The sequence below is a fragment of the Tympanuchus pallidicinctus genome, unplaced genomic scaffold (assembly GCF_026119805.1).
Source record: "Tympanuchus pallidicinctus isolate F22 unplaced genomic scaffold, pur_lepc_1.0 scaffold4, whole genome shotgun sequence".
NCBI lineage: Eukaryota > Metazoa > Chordata > Aves > Galliformes > Phasianidae > Tympanuchus > Tympanuchus pallidicinctus.
The window spans coordinates 23,314,725-23,332,648 of record NW_026294758.1 but is presented as its reverse complement, the minus strand read 5'-3'; the positions used below and the strand labels follow the sequence as shown (position 1 = coordinate 23,332,648).

General features: G+C 36.1%; 1 protein-coding gene across 1 annotated transcript in view; it reads left to right on the top strand.

The window, feature by feature from the left end:
• Positions 1-15,791, top strand: part of SPTLC1 (serine palmitoyltransferase long chain base subunit 1) — a 31,191-nt gene extending 15,400 nt beyond the window's left edge. Inside the window, exons 6-15 of the mRNA XM_052701034.1 lie at positions 2,628-2,760; positions 4,288-4,417; positions 5,199-5,288; positions 5,581-5,688; positions 6,238-6,333; positions 6,610-6,706; positions 8,090-8,144; positions 12,970-13,087; positions 13,991-14,064; positions 14,461-15,791. Coding sequence (XP_052556994.1) covers positions 2,628-2,760; positions 4,288-4,417; positions 5,199-5,288; positions 5,581-5,688; positions 6,238-6,333; positions 6,610-6,706; positions 8,090-8,144; positions 12,970-13,087; positions 13,991-14,064; positions 14,461-14,554 — 995 coding nt within the window. The 3' untranslated portion in view covers positions 14,555-15,791. The remainder of the gene's footprint in view (positions 1-2,627; positions 2,761-4,287; positions 4,418-5,198; positions 5,289-5,580; positions 5,689-6,237; positions 6,334-6,609; positions 6,707-8,089; positions 8,145-12,969; positions 13,088-13,990; positions 14,065-14,460) is intronic.
• Positions 15,792-17,924: the final 2,133 nt, after the last annotated feature.

Sequence of the window (17,924 nt, the reverse complement as noted above, 5' to 3'; positions counted from 1 at the left end):
TGACCAGCGAGGGAGGTGACCTGCCCCACTGCTCTGCTCTCGTGAACACCTACCTGGAGTACTGCATCCAGTTCTGGGACCCACAGCACGAGAAGGACATGGAGTTGTTGGAGCATGTCCACAGGAGGGCCATGAAGATGATCAGGGAGCACCTGGGCTGGTGCTTTTCAGCCTGGAGAAGAAAAGGCTCTGAGGAGATCTTGTAGAGGCCTTCCAGTACCTGTAGAGGCCTACAGGAAGGCTTGGCAGGGGCTTTTTATAAGGACAGGTAGTGACAGAATGACAGGAAATATCTTTAAACTGGAAAAGGGTAGATTTTGTCTAGATAAAAGGAAGAAATTCTTTACTGTGAGAGTGGTGAGACATTACAACAGATTACTCAGTGAAGTTCTGAATGCTCCCTCCCTTGATGCATTCAAGGCCAGGCTAGATGGGACTTTTAGCAAACTGGTCTAGAGGGAGGTGTCCCTGCTTGAGCAGGAGGAATTGGAGCTAGATGATTTTAAAGGTTCTTTCCAACCCAAACCATTCTTTGATTCTATGACATACATCCCAGGGACCTGAAAGAACTGGCTAATGTAGTTGCCAAGCCACTCTCCATCATATTTAAAAGGTCATGGTTCTCAGATGAAATCCCCGGTGACTGGAAAAAGGGAAATATCACTCTAATTTTCAAAAAAGATAGAAATAAGACCTGGAAAACTACAGGCCAGTGAGAAGTGCCTGAGAAGGTCATGGAACAGATCCTGCTTGTTGAAGTATATGCAAGATGAGAAGATGATGTGAGGCAGACAGCAGGTCTTCGCCAAGGGAAGAATATGCCTGACCAATCTGGTTGCCTTCTGTGACAGTGACTTGTCAGTGGACAAAGGAAGAGCAAAGGATGCCATCTACCTGAACTTCCTCCAGGCTTTTGAGGTTGTCACACACAACAACCTTATCTTTAAGTTGGAAAGATACGGATTTGAAAGGATGACTGTTCCATAGGTAATTAATATATTTGTTGGCCACAGCTAGGCAGTAGTGGTCAACAACTCTATGTTCTGATGGAGGCTGGTGATGATGTAAAATTGTTCTTGACAACTGGGAGACTGTGAGAATAGGTAAGCTGAAAGCGACCTTCAAAGATACCATGTCCAGCTACCTGAGCCCTTCAGGGCTAACCAAAAGGTAAAAGATACTAATGAGGGCATTGTGCAAATTCTTCTTGAATGGGGCATCAACCACCTCCCTAAAAAGCCTGATCCGATGTTTGACCACTTTCAGAGTAAAGACATTTTTCGTAGTGTCCAGTCTGAACCATCTCTGATGCATCTCTGTGCTGTTTCTTTACATCTTGTCATTGGTTCCCAGGGAGAAGACATCAGCATATCCCCAGCTTCCTCTCTGCAAGAAGTTGCAGGGAGTGGGGAGGATGCCTCAGAGTATCCACTTCTCAAACTGGGCAGCCCTGGTGTTCTCAGCCTTTCTTCATGGTCCATGCCTTCCAGCCCTTTTACCAGCTTTGGTGCCTTCCTTCAGGAATATACGAGTGTCATAACATCATTTTTTTTTTTGTGGAGCTTAGAATTACAAATAATATTCAAAGTGAGGTTGCACTGACATGGACTGCAGTGAGATTATCACCTCTTCTGATCATGTGGCTGTGCTGTCTTTAATGCGTTGTGGTTAGGCTTCTTAGCTACTGAGGCACTCTGCTGGCTGTTGAACCTGCTGCCACCAGCACTCCACATCTCTTTGAAGACATTCTAAGGATCTCTGTTTGCCCCTACAACTTGTGTTTTTTTCACTTGATGATTCTCTGAATAATATTTTGTAGAAGAGTCTTGCACTGACAATGTTTTTGAGTGATTAAAATAATCATTTATCGCACAAAGAGGTTATTTTGCTTAGGCACAGTATCTAATGCTTTGGTTCACCTTTTTACCTCTGGCTGGTTCTAATGCAACAATTTATTCACTTGTGTTGTATTGTTCATGGCATTTCATTTTTAACACAGACCATTCTCACTGAATTGGTTTGGAAAATGCATGTGTGTATAGTTGTTCAAATTTATTTTGAGGATCTGTGGCATAGAGAAGGCCAGCTTTTGAATTAGCTGTGTTGCATTCAGGAGGTAATATGTGATTGCACATAGTCTGAGAAGGGCAGTTTTCTGTTGTAATGATAGCTGTATTATATGCAGTTGAAACATTAGCTTGGAGGAACTGTCAGCCTGCTAGCAAGACTGAATTAATTACTATAAATTAGGTTGCTATTTATTTTCTGCTGAAGTAATTATGTTCCCTAGTCACTGACCAGGAACCCTGCCTCATTTACTTGTGATCTAATCAAAAGCAGATCTTAATTACCATTGTGTAAGAGTATGAGAGAATCATAATTCTTAAATATCTTTCGAAGTTTTGGTTTAATATTGGTTTACTTCTCGTTTTAAGCAAGGTTTTATTAATTGCAGGTAGGTTTGGTGTTTGTTTGTTTTGAGAAGTTACTTTTTGTAAAACTTTTCCTACAAATGAACAGTAATTTAGTTTAATTCAATTAGGTCATTTCTAAAAGCAAGGAGTTAGTCTTTCTGATATGAAAGCAGCTAAGCTGCATTAGGACTTTTTATTTTTTCACTCTAATAGACGTGCACTTAGAATTAGAAGACCGGCTAGCAAAATTCATGAGGACAGAAGAAGCTATTATATACTCATATGGATTTGCAACAATTGCCAGTGCAATTCCTGCGTATTCTAAACGAGGGGACATCGTGTTTGTGTAAGTATTGTTTTCTCTCTGGAGAATTACAGATTCAGGAGTTTTTCTTCTGATGTCTCGCTTTTATTATTGTAAATCAAATTAAACCATTTGTTTAGAAAATGATGCCATTTTGGATCAAGTATTTAGTTGTAGAAAGTTTAGATACTCCTTTGCCAAATATTTCAAATCAAATCAGTCACTGCTTTGTTTGAGGGAAAGACTTGAGTAGACTTGAGCTTAACAACAACAACAATGCATCCAAACAAACTGAAAAAGACATAGACTTGTGTATGCAAGGATTAAGTATGATATCTAGATTTTCCCCTAGAAAATGTGTAGTTGTATTTGATTTTCTCCTACTTCCTGCTGACATTTTTTCCTTTCCTGTGTGGCGGTTGTTCCTCTCATACATATCTGCAAGGAATTGCTTGGGTAAAGATCATTGTAAACAGAACATCTAAAAAAGATCAAACTAAAGATTCAGCAAGCACAGTATATGGCCTTAGGAGTAACTAGTCATAATTACTACAGGGACAAATAAAGAAATAATAGCAATTCTCAGAATTTCCTGAGGCAAAGAGGAGGGCTTGGATTCTTTAGAAGTTGGTGGATTTTCATTATCTTACAATTTTATTTTTTTTTTGTACCTAAGAATCTAATAATCAGAATACTCCTATGGATGTGTAATTTCACAGTTTATCTTGAACTTTCTATGAATAAATATCTTTCAGTGTTACACTTACTGATTAAAATTGATGCATTTGATTTTTAGAGAATGAACTGATGCTATTTCTTACTTAGTTGTGCAAAAAAGCACAACTTCTGAATCAGTTGAGTTGTTTGTATGTTTTTTTTGAGATAAATGACCAGTACTGGATATTGTATTCAAGGTGTCACTGTATCCAGGAGTTAGGTTTCAACTATTTCAGCTTCTCTGTGACAAAAGATCTTCTCACTTTACTTTAAAGTACCTTGTTTGAAATTACTGCAGTTAGCATGTGCAAAAAGTTTGACTTAGTTGCCACCTTAAAAGGTTGCTGGACTTGCTTAACTACCTATGAAAGTGCATACCACATTATACCCAGAAGTTTGCTTTTTCAGGACTTAGAAATGGTGGGTAATTCTTTGATCACCAAGGCAGCAATACCTAAGGGATATTAAAAAGAAAGTTTGAGATTATCAGAGGACCTGATCACTGCGATTTTATACAGGCACATCTTTGTAACAGAACAAATGGAGTGAGAGCTTCTGGGATGACTACCTGGTCCATGAAATATGGTGCTCCTATGAATTGCTGTCACAAAAGGAGCAGTGTACACTTTAAAGAAAAGAGAAAGTGCTTGTAGTATAAGGAAGCTAAGAAACTTTGGAATGTTTTTTTCTAAGTGTAAATAAAATTTATTATGCCTTAATAACTCTGCTTTTAACTACCTGTAAATACAGGTATCTATCTGCTCAAAAGTAGTATAGTCCTAGCAGTTGCTTTTCTACTTTGAATTGACGTTAAACTAAGTGTAAACTTAGAAGGGCTTCCTGTATTTGCAGAGATGAAGCTGCATGCTTTGCTATTCAAAAGGGATTACAAGCATCTCGGAGTAATATCAAATTATTTAAGCATAATGATATGACAGACCTTGAACGACTGTTGAAGGAGCAAGAGACTGAAGATCAAAAGGTACACTCCTTACAAAAATATCTTAGTTTTTATGTCTCTTCTGTCCCTTTTAGTGCTTTTAAACTGGATTCTATAATTGAATGGGCCCGATACTTACAGTTTTTTTTTGTAAATCTGTATTGAGCAATTAATGTTGCATGTTTAATTAAGATTGACTTTACTTATTACATTAATCACTGTTGTGCCTGGCAGTGAATTCACAGGCATTGATGGTAGAGGAATATCTCTACGGGTCTATGACTGGTGTATGTTGATTTTGTTTTTTTTGCAGAGCTTGCATTTTTTGATCTAAAAATTTGTGTAACTGTCTTCAATTTATAAATCATGTGAGTTAATTAACAGTTTCAATGCCACACCACAAAATCAACTCAGAAGTGGCTAGTCCTAACCCTCAAATTTACATCAGCAACATGATTTTTCTTTTTTCTTTTTCTTTTTCTTTTTCTTTTTTTTTTTTTTTTGTTTTACCTTTCTTAGACACCTCTCTTGTCTTGCACTCAATTCTTAAGATGTTCTGCCTTCAAAAATAAGGGTCAGTTCGATGGTTTACTCCTCATTCTGACAAATACAAGAGGGCATCCAAAAACAGCAACTAAAACCAGGGCCAGCAAGCACAAATACTCTGCTAATATGAGTTGTAAAATGCTTAGGTGAAGAAGTTACTTGAAAAGGCAACATTATCTTCCTTTCCTTTTCATTACTTTCTTTTCTTACCAACCAATTTTCAGAGCTTCACTTGTTACTAATTGTTGAAATTAACTGAAACCATTTGTTTCTTAAGAATCCTCGCAAAGCCCGTGTAACTCGAAGGTTCATTGTGGTGGAAGGGTTGTATATGAATACAGGAGACATTTGCCCTCTTCCGGAATTGGTAAGAGGTTTTGAATTGCCTTTTAAAGTAGATATTTCTACAAAGGTAGAAAATTCTATATGCAGCCTGTGGTATTTATGAGATTTAATGGTAAAAACAATTTTAAATTTTAAATTTTAAAACATTTTTTAAAATACCTTTAATGACTGAACACTACTGACATTTAGAGCTGACATTTCTGCAGTATTCCGAATATTGTAGTTGTCTGTCTTAACAATGTCACCCTTCACCCACTTTATGACCAAATTTTAATGGTTGTTACTTGTATTTTATATAATTTGCACTATTTTAGATAAAATTGAAGTATAAATACAAAGTTAGAATATTTTTGGAGGAGAGCCTTTCTTTTGGAGTCCTTGGAGAACATGGAAGAGGAATCACTGAACACTTTGGAATAAATGTAAGTGCCATACTTTTTGCCTTTTTTGTTGTGAACAAGAGATTTGTGCAAAAACAATTTACAGAACTAGTTTCTTATGTCTGTGATATCTGAAATACTTACTAGTCTCAGGTCTCTGCATTTTTATTTCACCTGCTTACTTGAAATCTTTTTTTTTTCCTAATACTTGTGAGAAGTATTGTAAAAAATTTTTACAGTTTCACAATTTTATTCTCATTTTGAATGCTCAGTGAGATAATGATTGCAGTGTTTTTCTGCCCCATATGCTTGAAAATACCATGCTTACACAGAAATATTTGAATCTTAGGGGTATGTCAGAAAATTTTCTGTTTATAGCCAGCCCATGTTGTTCTATTGCCTTTTTCTCCAGTGGGGAGAAAGTAGGAAAACTTTTCTTGGTTCTCTTATTGCTTATATCTTCATTCTAATATGTGATAACATGATGCATCTTCTCCAGTATTCATGAAAATATTGAGAAGATAAATATCTTCTACACTGCTTTGATGTAATTAAAGGCATCTCTTAATAACTTGTTAATTTAACTTGCAGATTGATGATATAGACCTCATTAGTGCAAACATGGAAAATTCACTGGCTTCTATTGGAGGATTTTGCTGTGGAAGATCGTTTATAATTGACCATCAGGTAAGTTTTTTTTTTTTTTTTTTTTTTTTAACATGATGTGGCAAGATGAGTTACACAAACATTAGTAACTGGTATCAATTTGCCAGGAGTAATATGATATGCAACATTTGATTCAGTTTAGAAACCTACTAGTTTTGAGAAACATTGCGTAGGAGTTGAAAATCGGTTTTTCAATACTTCCATTAGCCTAGTGATGTGGAGAACAGGTTTAAATATGTGCAAATGAAGATACTGTCAATATTGCTATAATAAAAAGGTGTATTTTTTTCTCCATAGCGATTGTCTGGTCAAGGCTATTGCTTTTCTGCATCCCTGCCTCCTTTATTAGCTGCTGCTGCTATTGAGGCTCTGAATATTATGGAAGACAATCCAGGTACTTAATTCTGAAGAAAAATCCCTTAAGAAAAATCGTATTCTTGAGTCGTTTTTCAACCCAAAACAACTACTATTCAGTTTAATTCCTCACCCGTTTACTCTTTTACATCTTCTCTCCTTTACAGCTGTTTAATTTTACGTGTGTAAGTTTTTCACTCAGAGGTGGTGAAGCACTGGAAGAGTTTGCCCAAAGAGGTGGTGGATGCACCATCCCCGGATGCGTTCAAGGCCAAGCTGGATGTGGCTCTGGGCAGCCTGGTCTAGTGGCTGGCAACCCTGCACACAGCAGGAGGGTTGAAATTTTTTCAGGGTCCTTTTTAACCCAAACCATGATTCTATGAAGTTTTAGTTTACATAATCTTACATTATGCCTTTTTTTTTTTTTAACATCTTTGATGTTTCCTTTCTTTGTCACTTGTATTTAGAAAGGAAAGAGATGATAGTCATTAATTACCAAATAAGCAATTATTCTACTTTGTAGACTTGTAAGAGATTTCTTCCTTGAAAATAAATACCTTTAAAACAAATAGAGAAAGATAAAGTTATAGACATAGAAGTAGGGATGTATTTGCTTCATACTGAACAACCCATTCCTTTCCTGTTGGCACTCCTGAATTTTTTTCTCCTCTAAATGAGCATCCAAACAGGTGTATTCTGTCATCCTGATGGAAATATATCTGTGATTCTGGCAGCACCAAGTAGAGGACACTTTAATAAGGCAAGTTAGGCAAGAGTTTTGGCTCTAAGAATCAGAGAATTGCTTTTGTTCCTGGAATTGAAGAATGAATTTTTTTTGGTGTGAGAAACATGTATAATAAGGACAAAATTGTCCAAGTTTTGTATTTGTTTTTAATATTCATTAGCATAAGCAGGTTGGAAGAAACCTGGAGACAAATGTAGTACTTAATTTGTCACAAATAAAAAGCAGTGGGTTTGTGTATTCCATACCTGGTCTTCAGAAATTAAATGAAAATAGGAGAAAAGAAAGATCCATCAGTCAAAATTTTCCATTTAAGAATCTGCAGTGAGTGGGTGAGAGGATCAAGGTGCAGAGCCTGCATAACTGTAGACATTTTATAGAGAAGTTTGTAAATAAGTTAAATCTGCAATTTCAACCTCTTTTATCAAGCGTTAACATCTTTTTCCTATGATCATGAACCACCTGGATTTTGTCAGCTCTGTAATTTCCTTGCAGAAATGGGAATCAGGAGCATTTTGAAGAATAGTGAAGGGAGTTACATCTTCTATTTACATTTATCTACATATGCATATGTAAAATATCTCTTAGATTTTCCTATTTTTTAATCATGGATTTACAAAAATTTAAGGTAGAAACAGGAGATATAAGCTCTTTTTTTTTTTTTTTTTTTTTTTTGTCTAGACATTTTTCAGACTCTTCGGGCTAAATGCAAGCGAATTCACAGTGCTTTACAGGGGTAAGTGATTCCAAGTTTTTAAAACCTGTTGAAATGACATTATGCCTTATTTCTAGAAGGGATGTTTATAAGCCCTTGGACAATTCAGTCTTTAGAAGAGTGTTACAGCTCATAATAGTGCAAAGCATATTGAAAAGATTGCTTAAATAAAATCATTTTGTGTGCTAGTAGCTTGAGTTCTAGCTTAGCAGGTCTCAAAGAGTCTTGCAATCAACTTTTATACCGTATTGTTCTTCTGTATGAAACCTGAATCTTAAACAGCAATAAAATATTGATTATTCTGGAGACATAGAGCAAACTGCTAGAATTAATTGAAAAATGAAGTTTCTATTTCAAGTTCTGTAACCATTTTAGGGGATGACTGTTTGACTAATAGCTTTTTTTGATTGATTTTATCAATAAAAATATATACATTGAATAGTTTCAAGAATTATAAATTATAAATTATACTTATTATTTTAGAATTAATTTTCTTCTTCAGTTTTCTGTTGTGCTTTACAGGAAATGAAGAAAATTTTACATGCAGGAAATCTGTGGTGTGTTTATAATTATTCTGCCTGGTTTTAATTATTTATTTTTAATATTGGCCATTTTTTCTGTATGAATTACTTGGTATTTTAAATAAGCATCTGTATTCTGATAGCAGTCTCCTGCTTCACCCTATGTTTTATGCTAGAGTGTTAGTTGTGCTCAAATTCTTTGGAGTAGTCTTGGTCTTCTTTTGCTGTGATTTATTTCAAATTTGTTTGAAATACTATTGTTTTTACGTCAAAAACACCTGGACACTGTCATGCTTGAAATATTTTGCACTCACTTTAGAACTATGTGTGTCTCCTTTCTACTAGTAGAATGTTGTGTCTAAGCAAAAAGGAAAATAACTGTAATATTTTCTCTATTCTGTCATTTTGAAGTGGCAATTGTAAGTATGTAAGTAAGGAAGAATTTGTCAACCTTTTACTCATCAATATCCAGTGCAAAACAATAGCCTTTAGGACATGGCTGACCTTTTAAAATCCTGCGGTTGGTTCTACCTTACTTAATCAATTAAATTCTTTATACGATTAATGTAGTCACAAATTAATACATATCCAAATTGCTTAAGTGTCCCCTTATAGGAGTTCTGAATTATGAAAAATACAGTGGTAATAGAGAAATCCAAAAAAAAAGCAAAACAGCAAGGGAAGAAGTTACTTCTTGGTCATTCTGAGGAAGAACTTGGAGGACTTAACAGTACAAGGCAATTGGGCAAAGCTTTAGCCGATTAAAAAGTTCATTACACAGTGTTGGAGGAAAGACTTGAGCTAATATCTACAGGATCATGTGTTTGTTTTTTTAATCAATAAAAATGCTAGAAAAAGTCTGCAATGGTTCAGAGGGATGGCAAAGTTTTGAGAGAGGTTGTTTGTGTTGTAATACTGTTGCATTAAATACTTTCATCTTCCTTGCCTGACGATGGCTACTGCTCAACTGCAACTCTTCATTATATTCTTGTGACAGGTGAACTACTGGTTTAAGAGAGAGCATAGAGGAAAAGTAGAATTGTACATAAATAATGTGGAAAGGAACACACAGCTCTTCTCCTTTCTTCATGTACAGTAAATACAGTGACAGTAACAAATTAAAACCAACCTCTTTTTAGCCAGTGTAACTAACCTATAGAATCTAGGACTACATGTATAAGAACCAATTTGAGATTAATGGTCTAAAAAGGTGTTTGTATATGGACAATGGGAGGAAAAAAATCATTAATGTTGTATGATAAGCGAATCACGCAAATCACTGGCTTTGCTTCCTTCAGGTAGAAACTAAGTGCATATCTATGGAAGAAATAGAAGAATTCTTCTGAAACCCTTATAGAATTACTTTCTTATTATCTGGAGTGGTTTACGTACCATAAAAGAACAGTAACAGATGGAATACCTGTCACAAAAAATCCTACTTTCATAAATAATCTTAGATAATGTAAATTTCTGTCTTGTATTTTAAAACGTCTAGTATCTTAATAAATATATGAAGAAGCTCTCTTGCAGGAATACAGGATGCAATGGGAACAGAAGTTTTGCCTGTTCCAGATGCCTGACAGTATTAGATAGTGTCCTTTAAATCGTTCATTACTTACGACTTATCCTGCTGAGATTTTTTTCAATAAAGTTTTCATTGAGGTAAAGCAATGTCCAAAGTTTTCCCCTCCTGGCGAAACTTGATGGTTTCTCACTGAGACCTCATCCTAGTTTTCTGTTCAGAACACTGGCTGTGATTAACATCCTTTTCTATGACTATCCTTTCATGCAGAATTCCCTACAATTAAGAGCTTACTCTTATCATTCAGTTCTCCAGTTTGGCCTGATAACTAACACAAAGAGCCTAGTATACCTTTTGGGCTTGGTAAGGTTACATGCATACTAGCACATTAATGGCAGGAGACATCCCTGGTCACTGGAGCATGCTTGTTTTCTGTTTCATTGTTAGAATGGTCTGTGGCATGGATTTGGCCCAAGCTGAGCAACACACTTGAAATTTACTCCTGGATACAGTTCAGGAATTAGCTAGTCAGGAAGCATTCCTAGTAGACAGATAGATGTGGCCACCCTGAGTTGGAGACTCGAATTTTTAAAACTATGGATGTGGGTCATTCCATATTTGTTGGCCTTAAGACCAGCATCATCTAGTCCAACTGTCCACTTACCGCCAACGTTTCCTCTCTAAAACATGTCCTTTAATAAAGTATCTGCTCTATTTTCCAATACTTGAAAGGTGATTACAGCAAGAGCAGGGCTGATCTCTTCTCACTGATGACAGGTGAAAGGACGAGGGGAAATGGCCTCAAGTTGTGCCAGGTGTAGGTTGTATATCAGGAAAAATTTATTTACAGAAAGGGTTGTTAAGCACTGGAATGGGCTCCCCAGGGAAGTGATTGACCATGACTGTGTGTTTAAAAACAGTTTGGATGTGATGCTCAGGGACATGATTTAGCAGAGGGTTGTTAGAGTTAGGGTAGTATGGTTATGTTGTGGTTGGACTTGATGATCTTGAGGGTCTTTTCCACCCTGAGGAATTCTATGATTCTATCTAAATGTTTCTTGAATACCTCTAGGAATAGTGCCTCAACCACCTCTGTTGGCAGCTCATTCCAGTGCTTGAGCACTCTTTTGGAGAAAAAAATTTTCCTAATATCCTACGTGAACTTTCCCAGACACAGCTTGAGGCCATTCCTTCTCATCACTAGTTAAATGGGTGAAGAGGCCAACCCCTACCTCACTGCAAGTTCCTTTCAGGGAGTTGTACAGTGCAATGAGGTCTCCCCTGAGCCTCCTCTTGTCCAGACTAAACAATCCCAGTTCCCTCAGCCACTCCTCATAAGAACTGTGCTCCAGACCCCACACCAGCCTTGTTGCCTTTCTCTGAACATGCTCTAGTATGGAGGGACGATCACCTTCCTGCTCCTGCCTGACCTCACTATTTCTGACATAAGCCAGGATGCCGTTGACCTTCTTAGCTATCTGAACACACTGCTAGCTCATGTTTAGCTGAGTATTGACCAACATCCCCAGGTCTATTTCTTCCACACAGCCTTCCAGACACTCTGCCCCAATCTTATAGTGTTACAAGGGGCTGTTGTGGCCAAAGTACAGGACCTGACATTGGTCTTGTTGAATTTCATCCTCTTAGCCTCAGCCCAGTGATCCTGGTTGTCCAGATCCCTCTGTGCAGTCTTGCTACTCCTAGGCAGATCAGTGCTTCCTTCCAACTTGATGTCTTCTGCAAACTTACTGAGGGTACACTCAATCCCCTCATCCAGATCATCAGTGAAGATATTAAACAGAACAGGCCTCAGTGTTGACTTCTGAAGAATACCATTTGTGATCAGAGTTATATACGTCAGGACTGTAGCAACCAAATTCTAAGGTGCTGATTAACAGCTGTCTTCAGCTACAGACATGAGAGCAATTCCGTTAGAATTACTAGTGTTTAGATGAGCTTCTGATTAAGTAGCAGAAGGTGCTTTAAAGATTTTCTATAGGAAATCAATAAAACTCAAAAATTTTGCCAAAAGTAAAGCTTATTTCATATCATCACGTAAGCAGGTAGAAAGGCTTATCATTATTTATTTTCCGAACTATGACTCTGAAGACTCAAGTTTGGTAGCTGTGATTTCATTAGTAAAATAGGAACATACTCCTAACATTTTTCTTCATCTTTGGAAGGATCCTTCTACAATTTTTTAGTCTTTTGCAAAAGTTTTTAGTTAGAACTAAGTAATCTAGAAATAAACTAGTTAACTAGTAAACTAGAAGTTAACTAGTCAGAACTAGTTATTGTTTCACAAATTTGCTAAAACTACATTTAGTTAACTGCAAGAACGGTGCTCTCTTATTTTGTTATTTTTGCCTACTGTGAACTGAAGTGTACATGTTTGGCCTGCATTATTATAATGAATAGTATAGATATAGATAAAAATATAATAGATATGGAGAAAAGTGGAAGTCATCTAAAACAGCTAGGGAAAAGTAATAGAATGCAACAGAAAAAAAGTGCCTCAGTACTGTAATTTGAATAATTGTACTCAGGCTTTTGTCAGTATTTTCAGGAATGCATAGCTTCTGTGAAGATTATTAAGAGCAAATATGTCCCTGTACATATTGATTTTTATGCTGTAAATACTAGCATGGAAAACTATTAATGAACAGCTATTTTTAATGTTAAAAAAATTTAATATTTTCTGTGAAACATCCTTCTCACTTCCTAATCTGGAAAGGGGAAACACTTACTGTCTAGAACTTCAACACTTATGTACTAGTGTGTGGGTTTTTGTTTTTTTTTTTAGGATTTCTGGCTTAAGAGTAGTGGGAGAATCATTTTCTCCAGCATTGCACCTAAGGTTGGAAGGCAGTTATGGATCTCGAGAAAATGATGTGAAGTTGCTCAAGAGAATTGTGGATTATGTAAGTGTCCCTTTAACAGTTAAAATATATCATTGCTTTTCAATGTGATAGTGAATGAAATTCAAATGCATGGAGTGACTTGTGGGTAATTTGTTGAGTGTCCTGTTGGAATGTCTTGCAGGAATGCTACAAGAAATCTGCTTCTTCACTGAATCCAGGGCTACTAAAAACCATCTTTTACCAATTTTTCGTTGCACATGTTTAGTTTTGTAACATTTGACAAAAATACATATTTCTTGTTTATACTTTAGAATATGGTGTTATCCTGTTGTGTACTTCAAAACTCAAGTTTAGAACAATTGTTTAGGAAACTTCTATGATGTTCAAAGGAAACTAGGCTATTGTCTGAACAGAGATCAGTTGGTGTATTTTAACTATTACATACTTAGCTTTCAGTACTTTTGCATATTTGCGGCAATTTTTTTTGTGTGAAGAGAATCCCGTGTTTTGAATATAGTATCTTTTTTTTCTATCTGTACATTGGCTTACTTCCTCTATTGTAAAATAGATGGAAAGTGATGGGGATATTTTAGATTTCAGGTGGCAGATACACAAGACTAAACCACAGTCAAAAACTAGATTATCCTTGAGAATACTCTGAAATTTGTTTGAATGGCCTAATGAACATAGCATTTCTGTCTAATTATTTGGCGAGGAAAGCTGAAGAAGCTACATCTAACTTCCCCAATTTTATCTTTTATTAAAATTAAATACTCTTTCTTGCACAACCGCCAAAACTTCCATTTAGGAAAGAGTTATCGTGACACAGTAGTAGTGAAGTAAGTTATATGCATTCGATGATCTAAATGATATACCTTTAGAAATTGCCGAACTCTGTTTTTATCTAAACGATCAACCTTGTGTTTTGTTTTCTTTGGTTTCTCTCTGTGCTTTCATCCATAGTGCGAAAATCGTGGTATTGCATTAACTCAGGCCCGCTACCTGGAGAAGGAAGAAAAATGTCTTCCTTCACCCAGGTAAGTAGAAAATCAATATATTATTTCATTTTATGGGATATGACTCTGTGTATGTTTTCATGCAGCAGAATTTTGAGAAAAGATTCTGATGCACTGAAGTAACAATTATATCTGAACTAACTGAACCCTAACAGTCAGCATGGCATGGTCTTTGCCTGTTTACCAGGCATGTTTCATTGAGCTGTGTGTGTGCAGAAACAGAAAAATTTCTCTCCACTTGTATATATGGAGAACAGGGTGAAAATATTCTGACCATTTCTACATTTGCTCGTGTGTCTTGTGTCTGGTTGAATTTGAATTACTACCTAGAGCTAGTAATTTTAATGTTAGTACAGGAAAAACCTAAAACTGAAGACAAGGATTATATGTGCGTATGTTGTGATTTTCTTTTTCTAGCATTCGAGTAGTGGTAACAGTGGAACAAACAGAACAAGAACTGGACAAAGCTGCATCACTTATTAAGGAAGCTGCAGAGTCTGTACTGAATTAACCCACAGTTTTGGATTCCTTTTTCCTCAAATTATAAATGTTTTACACTGTATAGTGAACTCCACTTCAGATATTAAAGCTTATCCACCATAGACATTAAAGCCTATCTAATGAGATTGTTCCAGGATAGTAAAAATACAGTGATGTATAGAATCCTGAATTTTGAAAATGGTGAATGACGCAATGTACTTAAAATTCAAAATCTACAAAACATTCCTAAGAATGGAATATCACTGTTGCATGCAGGTCTTTTTCACAGGTTTCATCTTAAAAAGCCTTGAATTTATTTCTTCAACCCCCTAAATGTTACCACATACATGGAGAGAGAGAGAGAGAGAGAGAAGAGAAAAATATGTATACATATGTATATAATTCATTTTTTTCTCAATAAGCATCTAAAATGTGTATCTCAGTATGTAGGAAGTTCACTTGCTTTCAGAATGAAATACTAATGAAATACTAATACTAATAGTACCTTAAGAGAGAAATAACACATTAAGAGATAATTTTGTGCTGTATTGCGTCATTCATAGTGGGAACTTCAATTCTTACTTGTTTATATCTTTTTAACCATTTCTGAAAGCAGTTTCTCTGAATGCCTAGTCAGATGATTGCTATCAAAATGTAAATTAATGTTTAACACTGTTTGCATACTGCATTTCATATGTAAATATGCATCTTTGATTTTATGGGTGAGATTTTTCTTATCAACTTAAACACCTAAACTGAAACCTCCAAATTGTGAGAGTATTGCAGTATCACTATAGTGTGTTCAGTCAGGGGTCTTTTGCACCACCAGTTTTGAAGAGGAGGCATAAACAATGTGAAGAACTAAAGTTTTGAAATGGCAAATGAATATAAGCTTTTTCAAACAGCAGTTTTGAAGCACTAAAATATGTGTATTAAGTTATAGCTCTGAACAGCTGCTATCCATTAGAGTAATTAATTAGTAATATTTGGAGTTTTATGCTCTTGTAATTTGCAGTAGTCACAGATGGATAGAAACATAACACCAATCTGAAGAAATTGGTAAGGATGGATGACAGTAAGCCATAGCTTTTAATAAAATAAAAATGTATTTCTGCATATTTTTAACAATACCAGTTCAAAAAACGTGTTCTACCAGATCTGTATTCGAGTTGTTTTATACTTATTTTCGTTTTTGGTTGCTGCTACAAGGACTACAGTACTATTTTTGAGAAAGATCACTGTTTAAATAAACATTTTATTCAAATTTATATATATTATGTACTTAGTCATGTACTTAGTAGCATGATTCAGCCATATTTTGTAGAATATTCTGCATCAGATGAGCATAGTCTGTGTTGTCTCCTTCAGTTCTTAATGACTCCATCTTTGCTGTGATTTTCCAAAACTTCTGAACTTTGTCTTTTTAGATAAAACCTGCTGAAGTTACTCTTGAGCACATTTGTTACTGATACTGCCAGTACTAGCAATACTCAAATAGTTTTTTGTGTAGAGCAGACACTTCATCACAATGTACAAAAGTGTTCATATTACATTACATTTACATTATTCTGTCTTCGCTTTGACTAAAATCCTGTGACAAGCCAACTATGTTAAAAAGCAAAAATGTGAGGATGGAAGCTGATTCCTGTTTTGTGGACTAGAACTGACATGCCTTTTCAAGAGCAATCAGCCTTCTCAGATTCTTAAGAGATTCTGAGAGATGGAAATAAGAACTAACCGGTAGGCATTGAGCTTGTGACCCATTTTTGGTTTGATAATACAAAACTGAATTTTCAAATAAAATCAAGCTTTTTGGCTGAGAACAAATGAAGGGGTTGGATTCCATTGCAGCATTATTGTTTTAGAGTTCAAGGTAAATCTATGAAGCTAGACAAGTAACTGATCAGCTTTAATATAGAAGGTTGTAGAATCCATACTGACTCCTTCCATTTTAAATCGTCTTGACATAGAGGGTTTTTGTTGTTGTTGCACTCTTGAGAACTAGCAACAAGCTTTAAGTCTGTGGCAGGTTTATTTTGTTTTCTGTTGTTTTTTTGTTTTGTTTTCAAGTAAAGTGATGAAACCTGAATTCACAGGAAGTTGAGCAGGACTTCTGTCAACTTCAAAACTTTTCTCATGACACCAAAGTTCAAATATGTTGTTAAGAGCTGTTATCATTAATTCACTTAGCAAACACATATCCAGCATTAAAACATTGATAAATCTGCTTTTATCAGTTTTTTGCTTCAGTAACTGTGTAGGAAATCTGCACTTGGATGATACTAAAGTGAATTTCTTTCTGTTTTTAGCAATTCAATTATTGTTACTAATGTGTTTTCTGCTTAGAGGTTTTAATTTCTCTTTGAGAAATTCTCAAAGGTGAGGTGCTGGAACAGGCTGCCCAGAGAGCTTGTGGATGCCCCATCACTGGAGGTGTTCAAGGCCAGGTTGGATGGGGCCCTGGGCAGCCTGGTCTAGTATTAGATGGGGAGGTTGGTGGTGCTGCCTGTGGTGGGGGTTTGGAGATTTGTGATCCTTGAGGTCCCTTCCAACCTGGGCCATTCTGTGATTCTGTGATTGTCAGTTTGACCATGTCTGGTCCTTTTTCTCTCTTCTGATAAATGTCTCTGTTTTACATGGAAAGCAGGTGAAGAAAAAACAGTGACTAGGGGAAAATGTTCATGTTGGGAAGATAGCAGGTGGTAAACTTTTGACATTAGAAAATCAGACTTGGAAGTCTATTAACGTGCTTAAATCCTTAGTGCTCTTTGCTGATAAATGTATGGACAAGCCGGTTTTAGTTATTTTGTGGCTTTGTTTGGATGACATGGGGCACTTTCACTAATTTCTTCAGATGCTGGAGTGAGATTGGGGTCTTAGTACACAACAGGAAGGATATTTAGGATCAAAAGCATACAGGCTCATATCCTGAACTGTAGCAATGAGGCACGGACTCAGACGTGAACGATCCAAATCATTTATTGTATGTTCCCACATAACCTCTAAACATTCACAAGATTCCTTCTGAGCTCTCCCATTCACAATTACAACTTTCCCATCTGCCTTTACATGTCAACAAAGTATTGCACAAATGCTCCTTAGCCATGCATGCAGGTGCTTATCCAACCAGAGCCATGGGCTGTTCCTTTGGGTTTTTTCTTCTAGAGCTGTCCTTGCTTCTCAGTGTTGCTTTTTCATGTTGTTTGTCTTGCTTCATAGCTGCTGCTCTGAATAGTCTTTTTTGTATTCTCACCATTCCCCCTTTTTTATTTATTAGCAAACTACCACCACTATTTACTATAAAATAATAGCACTAATTATATTAATAACATACCAATCAGAACTCAATCAAGGCCTTGATTGAAAACACTAAAAACATAAGAAATGAGTTACACAGAAGG